Raw genomic sequence first — 13,791 nt, 5'->3', positions numbered from 1 at the left:
CAATTCATCAGAATCGCTATCGCTGTCCAATTCAGGGCCAAAGCCACTATCACCAGCTTCAAGTTGCTCCAATACTTGTCTAACAGTGACATTTCTCTGTTGCTTTCCCTGTCCTGAAAAGGGAGCGCCCATAATCCCTGAAAATATATACTACTTTATTAGTCTTATTGGCCCTGTACTACTGAGGTAACTTAGTAAAATATTAAACAAATGAAATTATTTCAAGGCTTTAGCCAAGTACAGGACTGTCACCATTCTCCATCAAAGTCACTCAAAGAACCAAAGGGTCATTTTTGACCCGACATTTTTTTAACCCATACACCCAGACGATCATTTTTGGCCCATCGTTTTTTGAACTAGCTCAGAGTCGCTAATTTATCCAAAAAGAATATAAAACGTACTTCTAGGCATTCTGCAAGCTAATACTAAATAGATGAACAAAAAATACACAATTTTACCAACTGCTGGTTTGCTGAGAAGGCGATTTTGTTTGGGTAGGTTTCCAGCTCAACAAAACAGCATGTGGTCAGCCATCTTGTTACTACCATTCTGGCACTTGTGAGTTCAATATTCATCCACTAGGTTTCTCTATGCAGGGGCCAGAAGTGGCATTCTGGGCTTTTGAAGTTAAATTTGAATTTTTTATTTTATTTATTTATTTTGGGTAGCAGCAATTAACAGCAGCCAAATTTGACCCTGTGGGTTCTCCAGATAAAAATAATGTTATAGAAGTTTACTGCCGTGCCAATTAAGGTTGATAATGATTTTGTTTAACTCATTAAAACAAAGTTATGATGATAAAATAATATAAAAATGTATAAATTCTCCAGGAAAACTATGGCAAAAATGAAAGAAATGTGAGCAGATATGACTAAAATGCCCAGACAGACACTGTCAAAATGGCAATCAAGAAATTAACCGATACCCTCGGAAAAACACATGGAACATTTTCAATGTCAACAGTCAGAATAATGCAAAAAGTGAACCTGAATAAGCAACAAAATTAGCAGGTATTTCACGCTTGTTCAGACACAACGACAGTCAAAACTGTCTACAAAGAATTAACAGCAATAATGCGCTTTCCTTCGTGTTGCAGTTTGACTTCAGACAGAAGTGTAAAAGATGTCCTGATGCAGGACAGGATCATATAGTTTCATATTCAGTTTTGATTTCAACTGTGAACAAACAGTGAGTTGTATTTATTAGAGTTACAATTATATGAACTAAGAGCCTTCGTCATCTCCCTCCACAGGTGTAATTCACGTTTAGAGAGTTAGAGACTCTCCCACTCTTTACCGTGTAACTTATATTTAGGAAACCCTGGCATTGTGATCACTTGAATATACCAACCCGGCCACACTAAATGTGTCTCTATAGCACGCATTGTCTTTATCGTGCAATTTACACGCGAAAATGAGTTTTTATGTGCATATGATACGCATGGTTAGGTTTAGGGTAGGTTTAGTAGTGGTGTGGGGTACGTATGTATTATACGTTTGGTTAGGATTAGTGGTTTATCTGAGAAACCAATCCTGTTCAAGTAGTGCTATAGACAACACTTAATGCTTGTTGTTAGGTGCGTGTGTAAGCCTATTACACACAATAAAGTGTGTATCATATGCACGTAAAAATGAATTTTCGCGTATAAATTGCACGATAAACACGTTCAAAATCGGATTTCTTATCGCGCCTTTAACCCGTCACTCATGAATCATTATGTTTGTCTGCTGATCAAAGCACTGTGAGGGAAGGGAGTGAGGACTCAATGTTTCTGAACTTTTTGTTTTACCTCATTTGTGTTTGTATTGTTTTACTACTTACACAGTTATTTGAGTATATATTATTAGATTATTTCCAATACACAGCTTGGTTTTTACTGATATGTTTAGGGGGGAAACCCTGAGATCGGGTCCTGACCCCCGCTATTTCTGCCTACGCTAATAACTGAGTTTAGACCTGAATTCAAACTTGATCTCACAGTAAAATCACAGCTCAATTATTTCTTATTATTATATGAGAATAACAGTTATTGTTAAATCCTCTCTGTCTAATTTAACCTGTAATTTATTACATGGTACCAGAAGAGAAACAACCAAAGACATATTTAAAACTCACCATCCAGACGCCAGAAACACAGACAGAAGAAAACGATGTGAAACATCTTCAGCGCTTTCAGTCCACAAATATGAAAAGACAAACTCTTCAAAACTGCTTCAGTGATAAAATGACAGATGATCTGATGTGAAGCTGCTCTGTAGTAAAATAAAGTGAAACTCCACCAACATCTAAAATAACCACATCCTTAAGTGTTGATGCATGTGAACATCTAACAGTATATAAGCTCATAATTTCACGCTCTGAACTTTGTCACTTTGAGCTCCAGTACACCTCAACTTCCTCTAGATCAATGACATCATTTTCCACAGAAATGAACTGACCCATAACATGCTAAATATAGCTAAAAGCAACAGTTTGATCTTGTCATGAGATGCTGCGAGTGTTTGGCTCTGCTCGCTCCTCTAACATGTTCATTTCTTATTAAATGTCTAGATTGTTTCTCCTCTCAGACTGATTTCAGTGTTTCTCTAATGGCTTTATGGAGATGGAAGAGTTATTAATTAATATTCAACCGCTATGGATTCCAACGTTCCACATAAACACCACATTAGCGAGAGTCTGCCTTATTAAATCACACAACAACAAGGTGAGGTGTGTAATCATTTAAGAGACTACATGCAGTTTAGCAGAGGCTCGTATACTGTGGATTGACACTCAACATTAACACAATATGAAGTTCATGGGGATGCTGGTTTCAGAAAGAGGATTGAGCCGACCGCTGAAAGGGTTCATGATGTGGTCGAGGCCAGAGAAACACATAAGTTTAAGAGCTTTAAAACAGAAGTTGGCTTAAGCTGAACCCTTGCTTACTTTGACAAGAAAGCATCAACCAAAGTCATTGCACATGCAAGTGTTATTGATTCAAGAACTGAGTGGATGAATCGTTCTCATATGTAATGTTACTGTTGAAGAAGCATCAGCACAGAGAGTGAATTAAAGGGCACCTATTATGCAAAATCCACTTTTACATTGTATTTGGACATAAATATGTGTTGGCAGTGTGTGTGCAGATTTAAAACTCACCATCCAGACGCCAGAAACACAGACAGAAGAAAACAGTGTGAAACATCTTCAGCGCTTTCAGTCCACAAATATGAAAAGACAAACTCTTAAAAACTAAAATAACAGATGATCTGATGTGAAGCTGCTCTGTAGTAAAATGAAGTGAATCTCCACCTGTATCTAAAATAACTGCACATCTATAAGTGATGATGCATGTGACCACACTGTAAAAAATAGGCAATGATCAATAAGTTGACAACATATGTTTTTACACTGGTTTAACTCATTTCAAGTTAAGCAATTTTCAACTCATTTTTTAGTCAGTGTAATGTAATTTAAGTTGAATGATTTAAACATCCAAGTTGATTGTACTTAAAAATGTAAGGCAGCAACATTTTTTACAGTGCACTTTTTAACTCATTATTTCAAACTCTGAATTTGGTCATTTTCTCATGTCCTCCTCAATTTCCTCTAGATCAACGACATAATTTCCACAGAAATGAACTGACCCATAACATGTTAAAGTTACAATTACACCAGTATAACGTATGAAACAATCAGTTACAAGAAATACAGCCCTTATTAAATCAGCATGTAAACTTGTGTGACCTACCGCTGTGAATGCTCATGCACACTGGGAAGGAAGAAAGAAACAAAGTGCATATAGAATTGAAAATAATCCAAGATATTTGAAACGAACAAAGACATTTGCTTGTTTTTCTACCCCTTCTTTCTACCACAAGGACCATTTGGAGTTCCTAAAGGCACAGAGGGGCTGATAGTGATCAAGGTCTGTAGGCCAAGATGTTTTGGGGGTCGATGAATTGTCACACATCAGGTAACATCTTTCATATACAGGTGCTGGTCATAAAATTAGAATATCATCAAAAAGCTGATTTATTTCAAGAATTCAACTTAACAGGTGAAACTAATATATTATATTGACTTATTACATGCAAAGTGAGATATTTCAAGCCTTTATTTGTTATCATTTTGATGATTATGGCTTACAGCTTATGAAACCCACGAAATCAAAATCCCAGAAAATTAGAATATTACATGAAATCACACAGTAATTACACAGTAATACCATGGTCATTGAACCAGGTTTTGGTTCTTTTGGCAGTGTGGGCTGGTGCAAATCCTGCTGGGAAATGAAGTCAGCATCTCCATAAAGCTTGTCTGCTGAAGGAAGCATGAAGTGCTCTGAACATGTCCTGGTAGACGGCTGCGTTGAGTGGACAGCACAGTGGACCAACACCAGCCGATGACCAACACAGACTGTGGAAACTTCACACTGGACTTCAAGCATCTTGGATTGTGTGCCTCTCCATTCTTCCTCCAGACTCTGGGACCTTGGTTTCCAAATGAGATGCAAAATTAGCTCTCATCAGAAAAGAGGACTTTGGTCCACTGTGCTTTATTAAATCCAGAGTCAACGCAGCCGTCTACCAGGACATGTTCAGAGCACTTCATGCTTCCTTCATTTTCCAGCAGGATTTGCACCTGCCCACACTGCCAAAAGAACCCAAACCTGGTTCAATGACCATGGTATCACTGTGTAATTACTGTGTGATTTCATGTAATATTCTAATTTTGATTTCGTGGGTTTCATAAGCTATAAGCCATAATCATCAAAATTATAACAAATAAAGGCTTGAAATATCTCACTTTGCATGTAATGAGTCTATATACTATATTAGTTTCACCTGTTAAGTTGAATTCTTGAAATAAATCAACTTTTTGATGATATTCTAATTTTATGACCAGCACCTGTATGCTGGGTAATTAATGGTATACTGCAAGTTATCATCTCATACATCTATTTTGTAACTATTTTAAGTGTAACCATAACCATATTTTGTCATTAAACCTTTTCAATTACAAATAATGTGCTAACTAGTTTTGATTTGGTATTGACTTTGAAGTGCTTCATATTGCAATACAATATCATCACTCTATATAGCAACGCTCTTCCACAAATATTAAGCTATTGTAACTGTGCTTATTTCCGTCGTTGGTATAAGTAGCAGTGGGTCGAATAGACAAGAAATGTACAGTTTTCTACCATCTTGCTGACAACGTTTCTTTAATCATTCGGCAGTCTTGCAGCCTGAACCCCTGCAGGAAATCCACCCTTACAGGAAGTTGAGATGCACTTTAACTCAAAGTGACAAAGTTCAGAGCGTGAAATAATGAGCTAATAAAGTGCTAGATGGTCACATGCATTAACACTTAAGGATGTGGTTATGTTAGATGTTGGTGGAGTTTCACTTTATTTTACAGAGCAGCTTCACATCAGATCATCTGTCATTTTATCACTGAAGCAGTTTTGAAGAGTTTGTCTTTTCATATTTGTGGACTGAAAGCGCTGAAGATGTTTCGCACTGTTTTCTTCTGTTTGTGTTTCTGGCGTCTGGATGGTGAGTTTTAATTGTGTTTTTATGGCTTCAGTTGTTTCTCTTCTGGTACATGTAATAAATGACTGGTTAAATTAGCCAGAGAAGATTAACATTCACTGTTACATGACAGCACTGATAGGGGAGCTCCGTACCTGTCATGTTCAACAGTGGTTTTAGTTTGGTTTTGTCCAGAAAACACTCGTCATAGTCCAGGGCTGCGAGAGCTTGCATGAGTTTATTGTTAGTCTCCAAACCGTTCAGACATTTCTCCACTCACAGCATCAACTGTGCTGAAATAAAGATGATGAAGTCTCGTCACTGTCTTCATGTTGTGTTCAAAATGCTTTAAGTTCTCACTCGTTGTGCGTTGTCTTTTGTTTGGTTTGATTTCGGTTCGGACCAGATCACAGATAATTCTCCAAAGCTCACTGAACTCTTCCTCTGATCGATTTTTTTTAATGCAATCAGCTGCGTCATTTAAATTACAAACTTAATAGCTGAGGGAAAATCAGTGTTTTCTGATTGAAGAATTTTGTTTGCTGGGTCAAGAAGTTTCAGTATATTATGTACCATAACAGCAATGAAGCTGAAGTTAGGTTCTGTCACTGATCGCACCGGTCCTGTAGCCTCAACTCGAATGCCTATGGGACAGATCATATTATATTTAGGAAACCCTGGCATTGTGATCACTTGAATATACCAACCCGGTCACACTAAATGCGTCTTTATACGCATTGTCTTTATCGTGCAATTTATACGCGAAAATGAGTTTTTATGTGCATATGATACGCATGGTTAGGTTTAGGGTAGGTTTAGTAGTGGTGTGGGGTACGTATGTATTATACGTTTGGTTAGGATTAGTGGTTTATCATTTGAGAAACCAATCCTGTTCAAGTAGTGCTATAGACAACACTTAATGCTTGTTGTTGGGTGCGTGTGTAAGCCTATTACACGCAATAAAGTAAGTATCATATGCACACAAAAACTAATTTCTGCGTATAAATTGCATGATAAACACGTTCAAAATCTGATTTCTTATCGCACTAAAAACCTGTCACTCATGAATCATTATGTTTGTCTGCTGATCAGAGCACTGTGAGGGAAGGGAGTGAGGACTCAGTGTTTCTTAAAACTTAAAACTTTTATTTTATCTCATTTGCGTTTGTACTGTTTTACTACTTGCCTCTGGACATCCGCCTTGCACTTCCATTAACATTTTTAAATCAAAACTGAAAACATACCTCTACTCTCTGGCGTTTTGATACTTAATATCCTTGTTTTACTGTTTGTTTTGTGTGGTTCAATGTTACTGTGCTTTTATTTAGTTTATTTTTCTTACTATGTCCAGCACTTTGGATAGCTCTGCTATGTTGAAATGTGCTTTATAAATAAAATTTACTTACTAAAATTTACTTTACTTACACAGTTATTTGAGTATATATTATTATATTATTTCCAATACACAGCTTGGTTTTTACTGATATGTTTAGGTGGGAAACCCTGAGATCGGGTCCTGACCCCTCGCTATTTCTGCCTACACTAATAACTGAGTTTAGACATGAATTCAAACTTGATCTCAGTAAAATCACAGCTCAATTATTTCTATATGAGAATAACAGTTATTGTTAAATCCTCTCTGTCTAATTTAACCTGTAATTTATTACATGGTACCAGAAGAGAAACAACCAAAGTCATATTTAAAACTCACCATCCAGACGCCAGAAACACAGACAGAAGAAAACAGTGCGAAACATCTTCAGCGCTTTCAGTCCACAAATATGAAAAGACAAACTCTTCAAAACTGCTTCAGTGATAAAATGACAGATGATCTGATGTGAAGCTGCTCTGTAGTAAAATGAAGTGAAACTCCACCAACATCTAAAATAACCACATCCTTAAGTGTTAATGCATGTGACCATCGAGTGATAATTCACTCTCTGAACTTTGTCACTTTGAAGCACCAGTGTGCCTCAACTTACTGTAAAAGTGTAATTTTTAACAGAAATAAATGTGTGAAAAGTGTCTTACAGCAACAGTTTGCTTACCATGACAAGTAAGCATCAACCAAAGTTATTGCATATGCAAGCATTCATTGATCCAAAAATTGTAAACTTGGTTTATATTGGGGATGCTTTTTGTCTTTTTTTCTTCAAATCAAGCCCTGACTACAAACACTAAATATCTTGGATAAAAGGAGAAAAAGTGTTTTATATGGATCAACAACTAAATAATAAAAAGAGAGAGAGAGGTTTACTTAAATAAGAGTTGTGCCGAATTATGTGACCAGAACCATAATGCAACCCTGTAGGGTTATGGTTATAGGATTGAGATTAGAATTAGCAATACAGCGTTCAACTAGATTCACAGAATTCAGCACAACACCTGAACTCAAGCCTGATCTCACAGTAAAATCAGAGTTTAATTATTTCTGTATGAGAATAAGTGAACGTTAATCCTCTGAGTAATTTAACCAGTGATTTATTAAACGGTACAAAAACAGAAACAACTGAAGTGATAAAAACACATTTGAAACTCACCAACCAAGTTCAACTGGCTTTAGTCTATTTACTAAATATTATTCAATATATATTTAATGTAACATCATCTATCATTTCTTGTCCATCTTCACAATCTCTACACTTTTCTGTATTTTCCTGATGACAGGCAGACGAGCTGGAAAACATGAGAGAATAGAGATAAATGAAGATGAATGAAGATATTCAAGCAGACGAGGAAGAAGGAACCAAAACTGATCTAAGGTAAAGCATGTGAAGGAATAAATAATCACAGCTAACATTGCTTTACCTTGCCGGATTAACATTTATATGCTTTTGAAAACTAAATGTTGCCAACTCTTGGGCCAAAGTTAGTGTTGTAATAACAAGAGGAAACATCTAGACAGCGGTCTATAGGTTTGTGGATATATTGAAACTCATGACTTGTGTAACAAGCTGAAGGATCAAGAAAGAGGGAAGCATAACAGAGGAGTGGAATTGCACATATTGTGATAGTGTAATGGCTGTAACCACAAAGGGGTTTATTTACACATTTATTAGTGGTTTAGAATCCAGTATTCCCCTAATTCTTTAGTCTTTTATGAGTTTAATAAAGAATTCCAATTTGTGCAATTTGAAGGGGAATGGAAACGCGGCTACTGTCATACACTTATTCTACAGTATATAATCTGTTGTTCTCTTTTTGTCGTGGGATTCTCTCTGAAATTGGTCGAGATCCTCCCGGCCATGACTAAAGTATATTCAAAGGCATTGTTTGGAAACCTCACAGCAAATCCCCGGTGTTAAATGAACACCACTCAGTGATATGGGAATTGAGTTAGTTAGTTAATTAATTGAGTGATGATTGTTTGATTATTGTAGACACCTGATGATAATGAACCAGATTTGATCCTTTAATGTTTATTATTCGATACATTAATACATAATGTATTTGTGGTTTGTTTCAGAAAATCTCGCAGAAGTGCAAAAATATAAACTAAAAAAATTAAATATTATTTTAGAGTTAATGGAAGAATTACCTTAACAATAATGTAAACATTTAGTTTGGAAATGTAAAGTGCTAGAATTGTTAAAATACATAGGGTTAGTATTCCTGCTCTCGGCATAATAAATCTAATAAAACATGGAGAGACTCTTGAACCTCAGACTGAAAAAAACTTTATTGACAAAGGCAAACAAATCCAGATGACAGATGAACAGCAGTAGTAAAGTGAGATTTGTGTCTTTGAGAGAAATGTGTTTAGTCTGTAAAAGAGCTTCAGTATTAGAGACGTCTGATCTGAACAATAATAACAATACAAGACATGTGAGACTTTAAGTGTGATTGGAGTAATGTTTAAAGTCCCCAATCAAATAGGAATGAGTAGATTGTTAAAAATAATAATAATCAGCATTTACAACAAACATTTTGAGCACTAATGAGTTAATGAGAAAATATGTTGCTGTTTGTTCTCAAATTATGTTCTAGGGTGGAAATAAGCCTCCTGTAAATAAACATACAGTAAATGCCAGCATATAAAACCATTACAAATAAAGGAAGATTAATAAATGACAAAAAATAGTAATGTGAGAAATGACACCATTAGGTTTCTGATGTGTGAATATGTGCTTGATCTCCTTCAGCTCTTCTGGATCTGATGTCATAAACCAGAAGAATGACAGTAGCCACGCCCACCAGAGCAGAGAGGACCAATCGGATCACAGCTTCAGTAGGACCACAACAGTGGACAGAGTCTGAGGAATAAAAGCATCAAACTGAGATCAGATCAGTTAATAAACGCTAATATCAGCGCTGACATCAACTAATATCAGCCGTACCTGAACATGTGTGACAGACTTGAGTGATGTTGAGATGTTGAGTCTGGTTGCTGATGGGATTGTTCAGCACACAGATGTAGGAGTTTTTATCCTGATATTCCACTTCCAGAGGGAGAGAGAGACTCATGCTGAGATCAGACACACTGATGCTGGACAATAAACTGTTTCCTTTGTACCAGGAGAGAGTCACATGACCCACATTCACAGCAGAACACACCAATGAACATGATGATGATGATGAAGATGAAGAACAGTCTCTGCTGATGACAGGAACAGGCAGACGAGCTGGAAAACATGAGAGAGAAAAGATCAATTAGAACAAATCTAATCAACAATCTTCTTACGGTTCAGTCAGTGTGTATATGATCTATCATCTCAAACTATAAAATGATTCAACAATTAATAAATATGTAAATAATTAGTAAAAAACAAGAATATTTGAAGGACATGAGAAATGATCTCTACTCACCAGAGACAGAAACTCTGAAAGCTTTTAATGAGAAACTTTCTGAAAACCAAATCTCTCTCGTACTTTTGATCTGTAGTTTATAAACTCCAGCATGTTCAGTTGTGATGTTTGTGATGGTCAGAGATCCAGTTTGATTGTCCAGCTTCAGTCTGTCTCTGAATCTCCCATCAAGATAATCATCATATAAAGTGATTCTGTCGGCCTTTACATTAATTTCAGCTATTAAAATATTTTCATCTCCAAACATCCACCGAATCCATTCATAACCTTTCATTTCAGTGAGATCAGAGTTTACAGTGAGTGATTCTCCCTCCGTCACTGATATTTCAACTGTATCAACAAACAGAAACAGAGTTTAAATATTGATATGTCAAATTAACAATAATATAAAACAAAAACAGAAAAAAAGCAAAATGGTGTTTGGATTAAAATTGTATCTGGGTAATAAAACATAAAATGGTAAAACAAGTATTTAACTCACCAAAGACAGCGAGAAAGAACTTATAACTGGCCGAAGTATAGGAATTTTCACTATGTTTATTTATGAGTCGTTGATAATCTCCAGCATGTTCAGTTGTGATGTTTGTGATGGTCAGAGATCCAGTTTGATTGTTCAGCTTCAGTCTGTCTCTGAATCTCCCATCAAGAACATCATCATATACAGCGATTCTGTCGGCCCGTTTATTGATTTCAGATATTACAATTGTTTCATTTCCAAACATCCACTGAATAAAACTATTATTTTTTATTTCAGTAACACCAGAGTTTAGAGTGACTGATTCTCCCTCCTTCACGGACACTGTGACTGATACTGATGCCAAAAACACACACAGAACACACACAACCAGGGTTTGTCAGATTAATACTGTGAAATCACTTAATAATGTTTTACTAAATAATTTAAAATGTCATAAAACAACATAAAGAAACAAAATGGTGTATGGATTAATACAAATTTTGTCATTAAATAAAGGTGAAACAAATGTGTTTAACCTCACCATAGGAACCAATATTGATCTTTCTCTTTCTCACACCGTTGATCTGTAGAGAATAATCTCCAGTCTCTTCAGTGATGTTTGTGATGGTCAGAGATCCAGTTTGATTGTTCAGCTTCAGTCTGTCTCTGAATCTCCCATCAAGAACATCATCATATACAGCGATTCTGTCGGCCCGTTTATTGATTTCAGCTATTAAAGCGTTTTCATAATATCCAAACCTCCACTGAATCACATCATCATCCTTTATTTCAGTAAGATCAGAGTTTAGAGTGAATGAATCTCCCTCCATCATACGCTTAAATTCATCTCCATCACCAAACACACCTGAAGAACAGACTTTTTCACAGATTAAAGCTTTAAAATCACTTGATGTTGGTTTGATGAAGCTTCACTGAAATACTTTTAAACATTTAAATGTGATATTAATAATATTCTGCAGCAATACAAAGACAAAAGATGATGAATTAAAAGAAATAGATTTACATATGGTACAATAACTAAATAAAAAGACACTTTTACTTTAATGTTGTAACAAGTTATAGATTGAATTTACTGTTGCTGTATAAACTCATTCTGTGGTTCTTTTCTGTCTTCAGTAGATTTCTTATTTTAGATTATCTAACATTCACAAAATCAAATAAAGACACAGAAGAGAACCACAGCGTGTGCAAACTGGTATATCCATATATCTTTAGTAGATGTTAGTAAATGTTAGTACTGTCCTGTAACAGTGAATGTTAATCCTCTCTGTCTAATTTAACCAGTAATTTATTACATGGTACCAGAAGAGAAAGAACTGAAGCCATAAACACATATTTAAAACTCACCATCCAGACGCCAGAAACACAAACAGAAGAAAACAATGTGAAACATCTTCAGCGCTTTCAGTCCACAAATATGAAAAGACAAACTCTTCAAAACTGCTTCAGTAATAAAATGACAGATGAGCTGATGTGAAGCTGCTCTGTAGTGAAATGAAGTGAAACTCCACCAACATCTCATGTAACTGCACATCTATAGGTGTTGATATATGTGACCATCTAGCTCTTTATTCCTGATAATTCACGCTCCGAATTTGGTCACTTTGAGCTACAGTGGGCCTCAACTTCCTCTAGACCAATGACATCATTTTCAACAGAAATAAACGTGTGAAAAGTGTCTTTAAGCAACAGTTTGCGTACTTTGACAAGAAAGCATCAACCAAAGTTATTGCACATGCAAGCGTTATTGATTCAAGAACAGAGTGGATGAATTGTTCTCATGTGTAATGTTACTGTATGGGAGCATCAGCACAGAGAGTGAATTAAGGGAAGTCAGACACAGACTGGTTGTTTAATGAATGTAAATCATACGCTCACATTGCCAATGAGTTAATTGTGACGAGACAATCAGTCTTGAGTGGGACACACATTGTGTTTCTACTGTCACTCTGACTGTAGAACCTTTAAAGCTTTAAATTTAACTCACGAAGGACATTTAGGCATGATCGACACCAAACCGAATCTTCAAAATCCTTTTCCAGCTTTATATGTGGCGCACGGCTAAACATTTGTTAAAATATACACTAAATATACAATAAATGTAATAAAACATGGAGAGACTCTTGAACATTTATTGATAAAGATAAATATATATGGCAAATGGACAGCAGTAATGTGAGATATGTGTGTCTTAACATTCATGGAACCAAAAATTGTAAACTGGGTTTATAGAGGGGATGCTTTTTGTCTTTTTTTCTTCAAATCAAGCCATGACTACAAACACTAAATATCTTGGATAAAAGGATAAAAGGTGTTTTATATGGATCAACAACTAAATAATAAAAAAAAAAAAAAAAAAGAGGAAGAGGTTTACTCAAATGAGAGTGTCGAATTATGTGACCAGAACCATAATGCAACCCTGCAGGGTTATGGTTAGGAAACTTTATGACTTGAGTAACAAGCTGAAGGATTAAGAAATAGGGAAGTAAAACAGAGTAATTGCACATATGAAGAACCAATCATAATAGAGAAAATTAATGTAATGGATCATGTCTGTCAAGTGTTTTCAGCTGCACGGGTCCCACACTTGAAAGGGGTTCCTTACTTCTGAATTGAACACTGGGTTCCACTCACAAGAATGAGACTTAAGTTGCCTTTTCTCAATTTATTGCAGGATTTCAGTAGGTGAAAAACCTTTAAAACTACACAACAAACCAGTGTAAGTATATTTACAACAAAACCCTTAAGTAAACAGCAATGCACATGAATTAAACCACCAAAATCTCACACTGTACATAACAGTTTATACAGGTTTAATTTGATAAGCATTGGCAAATTAATATTTTCACTAGAAGGGAATTTAACCATGTTTACCATAATAAATATTCTAGACAATGAATTGGATACACATATTTAAGACAGTGAATTTTAGACAGAAAATGTGCTTTAGCAGATTGAATATATTAATTATTTCTTATTAATAATAGA

The 13,791-nt window shown here is 35.7% G+C and overlaps 2 protein-coding genes and 1 long non-coding RNA gene across 8 annotated transcripts in view; 1 reads left to right on the top strand and 2 right to left on the bottom strand.

The window, feature by feature from the left end:
* LOC311297927 (uncharacterized protein) overlaps window positions 1-7,349 on the bottom strand; it is a 63,312-nt gene extending 55,963 nt beyond the window's left edge. For 3 of the 5 annotated variants that reach the window (XM_084420408.1, XM_084420406.1, XM_084420409.1), the window contains exon 1: window positions 2,116-4,007. In XM_084420408.1, coding sequence (XP_084276534.1) covers window positions 2,116-2,161 — 46 coding nt within the window. In that variant the 5' untranslated portion in view covers window positions 2,162-4,007. Of the gene's footprint in view, window positions 1-2,115; window positions 4,008-4,929; window positions 6,164-7,230 lie in introns of those variants that run through there. The other 2 variants (XR_014628893.1, XM_084420407.1) reach the window with 2 other exon arrangements.
* An 85-nt stretch (window positions 7,350-7,434) lies between these two features.
* LOC311297931 lies at window positions 7,435-9,800 on the top strand. Its single transcript, XR_014628895.1, has 3 exons — window positions 7,435-7,575; window positions 8,187-8,281; window positions 9,662-9,800. It is a non-coding gene; the product is annotated as an uncharacterized lncRNA (long non-coding RNA).
* On the bottom strand, window positions 9,174-12,345 carry LOC311297925 (uncharacterized protein). Of its 2 annotated transcripts, none has more exons than XM_084420403.1 (6): window positions 12,151-12,345; window positions 11,324-11,659; window positions 10,807-11,136; window positions 10,326-10,655; window positions 9,857-10,141; window positions 9,174-9,772 (listed from the first exon to the last, which is right to left on the bottom strand). In XM_084420403.1, exons 1-6 carry the CDS (start codon window positions 12,335-12,337, stop codon window positions 9,621-9,623), a joined length of 1,620 nt encoding a protein of 539 aa, XP_084276529.1. In that variant the 5' UTR covers window positions 12,338-12,345; the 3' UTR covers window positions 9,174-9,620. The 2 variants fall into 2 exon arrangements, with proteins under 2 accessions (XP_084276529.1, XP_084276530.1); XM_084420404.1 differs by having other exon boundaries at window positions 11,324-11,647.
* Between the last annotated feature and the right edge of the window lie 1,446 nt (window positions 12,346-13,791).

This window comes from Rutilus rutilus, assembly GCF_951802725.1.
Source record: "Rutilus rutilus genome assembly, chromosome: 10".
NCBI classification, from domain to species: domain Eukaryota; kingdom Metazoa; phylum Chordata; class Actinopteri; order Cypriniformes; family Leuciscidae; genus Rutilus; species Rutilus rutilus.
This window is presented reverse-complemented; position numbering and strand designations above follow the sequence as displayed.

What these genes read in the sequence shown, in the direction of transcription:
- LOC311297925 (XM_084420403.1), bottom strand. Translation starts at nt 12,337, where the DNA reads ATGTGCAGTTACATGAGATGTTGGTGGAGTTTCACTTCATTTCACTAC. An exon ending in GATCAATATTGGTTCCTATG is followed by an intron (nt 11,137 to 11,323) that starts GTGAGGTTAAAC and finishes TTTTGGCATCAG; the next exon opens with TATCAGTCACAGTGTCCGTG. An exon ending in TTTCAGAGTTTCTGTCTCTG is followed by an intron (nt 10,142 to 10,325) that starts GTGAGTAGAGAT and finishes CATGTTTTCCAG; the next exon opens with CTCGTCTGCCTGTTCCTGTC.